Source organism: Rhinoderma darwinii, chromosome 1 (assembly GCF_050947455.1).
Source record: "Rhinoderma darwinii isolate aRhiDar2 chromosome 1, aRhiDar2.hap1, whole genome shotgun sequence".
Lineage (NCBI taxonomy): Eukaryota > Metazoa > Chordata > Amphibia > Anura > Rhinodermatidae > Rhinoderma > Rhinoderma darwinii.
In genome coordinates, this window is record NC_134687.1 from 430413253 (window position 1) to 430415823 (window position 2571).

Genomic DNA, 2571 nt, shown 5'->3' on the forward strand with positions numbered 1-2571 from the left:
GTGTTCGGTCCGGTACTTGCGGCCGAAATACGTCCGTCAATTACGGACGTAATTAGTGTGTGTGCACATACTCTAAAGGAGCACGTACAATCCTACAAGACAACACTTTACAAGTCACACGACCGCTGGCACATGACGTACATAACGACGGTGATGAAGACGGAAGCGAAACATAGGAGGCCTTTCCCGGCAGTCAAATAGAATGGCCTTGAATGACGTCACCTAGGGCGTGACTAAGCCTGGCTATTTATAAACGCAGTCACTTCCGGTTGCTCCTCAGAATTTCTCGCAGAGGCGCTGCGGTAGTTACTGAAGAGAGGCCGCTATCAGGATGGTGACGCAGGAACCACCCAAGTGTTGCGGTTATTTTAATATCCGCTCGGTGGTGCTGGGAGTAGCCGTGTACTATGTGTTCGTGAGTCTGCAGTCGCTGGTATGGCAGACCGTGGCGGTGATTAAGTGCGGCGGGGTGTGTTCAGGGCCCTGGAGCTCGGCCGGGCCTGTGGCCGTTATGTACTCCCTGGCCTTCATCCTGCTCCTACTCAGCCTGTGTCTGCTGTTCGGTGTCCTCCGCAGGCGCCCGGGACTTCTTCTGCCCTTCCTGGCGTTCCAGATTATCGACTTCTTGGGCTCTATGCTGCTCTTTTGCGGCTTCTTTGTGCGTTTCCCCTCAGAACTCCGCATGATCAGCACTAGGCCCTACCTCCCCGGACAAGACGACACGGATAAGGCGACCGTGGCCGGAGGCTCGTTCTTGTTCATCGCCCTCTACCTTCTGCTTCTGCTACTGAAGATCTATCTGATCCGCTGTGTGCTGACCTACTACCGCTTCCTGCTCACCAGGGTCATCCCGCCGAGCGACAGTGACGGTCTGGCAGTGATCGTGGTCCCCGGGCCGGAGAAGAACCCTCTGCTGCTTCCTTCTTATGAAGAAGCCATCAATATGCCTAGTAAGGACAGCCCTCCACCCCCTTACAGCCAGGCCGTGCAGCCCGAGCCGGAGAAAGAAGCCGCATAAAGTCCCTGCCCGGAATAATGGCAGAACCTCTTCTAGCGCCAGCCAGCTGTTTACCATCGGGCACAACGGACAGTAACTAGAGTGCCAAGCACCTGACTAGAATGGCATCCCATGATTCTTCTCACCCCACTTTGTACCCAACCCAGCCATTTTAATTACCAGGGCGATGTCCGACATGGGTCATGGCCGTAGCAGACTAAAGTCCACCCAGGGAGCTGCCAACCTCAGCCTGGTCACCCATCACCCTGATCATCACTCTGAATTTGTGCTCCAAGAACTCCCTGGGTCTTTGTGTTATCACTGCTGCACTATGACGTCATGAAGGATGAAGTCACCATCCCCTGTGATCTGTCACTTTACATCGTTTCATTTAAAGGGACAGTGACTGCTGCCAGCTTCATTGAAAGTCCTGAGTTGTACATGAAAAGTTCCACCCAAGGTTACCCACAGTGATTGGGACAGTTGGACGGAAATAGAAGGGTGACGTTGTAGCGTTTCTTTATAGGGTCCTATACTTTTTAATAAACCTTGGTATACTTGCGTTGTATACGTAGTGCTCGGTCATATGCTTTACAATTCAGACTCGGAGCTCATCCGTGCGGTGGTGGCTCCAGATGACATCAGGATAATAGCGCACACCCACGTTTGTACTGTGATCCCAAAAAACGGAGACTGAATTGTATTGGTATATATTATGTGGAGCGCTACGTGTACGCCACCCAAGGCTTGTTACATGGTTAAACCCCTTGTAGTATAATGCCATTGTTCTTCCTGCACTTGGATACAGGATCATGTAAAACTAAAGTTTCTTTACAGGATAATTTCATGATATTTTTGTTTTTAATACCCAATGAAAACGCACTATAGAAGGCCACGTGATGGACTTGCTGATCACCCTCATTGCAATTCTGTCCGGTAGTAATGGGACCAGTTGAGCGTATGCTGCAGCATGGCACGATGCCCCGTACCCCGTCTCTATCCTTGTTCTCTGTGATGTCATTGGGTGCTTAGATGTTTTAGGACTACTTTCAGGGGGTTCTTTGAATATTGAGTCTGTTTTCAATGTTGGATGTGAAAGTAAAATGATCCTTTAATGTTCAGTAATCCGTCCTGTTGTCTGAGACTTGTCGGAGATCTGTGTGTCCTGTCCGGTTTAGCAGTAGACTATGCAATTCTCGTCTAGTCCGATGAACAGAACGGTGGCCTCTGATTTAGTTGCCGCAGAGGCAGAACTATATAATTTACCGCATTGGGAACTCTGTTCGTTTGGTGACCTCATGGTGTTAACAGGTCTGGTTTTTGGTTGGCTGACTTACTAAATACCAGAAGGGGAGTCCCAGATTTGTGATCTTTATTTTGCAATCATGGCACCTCCAGTCTTTTAGTACCAGTCAATACCCCCCCCCCCCCCCCCGCCCCCTGAGTAACCCATAAACTGTGCCTTTTATAAAGCAAAGACTCTCCTCTCGAAGCCTGCCACGCTGGCTATTCATGAACGTGCCCGGCCTCCACTTATTGCACCTGGTCCAACCGTTACTATGTGGCATCGGGTA

General features: G+C 50.3%; 1 protein-coding gene across 1 annotated transcript; it reads left to right on the forward strand.

Moving 5' to 3' along the window:
* Nucleotides 1-270: 270 nt before the first annotated feature.
* Nucleotides 271-2118, forward strand: LOC142655932 (lysosomal-associated transmembrane protein 5-like). Its single transcript, XM_075830633.1, has one exon. It carries the CDS (start codon nt 332-334, stop codon nt 1016-1018), a length of 687 nt encoding a protein of 228 aa, XP_075686748.1. The 5' UTR covers nt 271-331; the 3' UTR covers nt 1019-2118.
* The last annotated feature ends 453 nt before the right edge of the window (nt 2119-2571 follow it).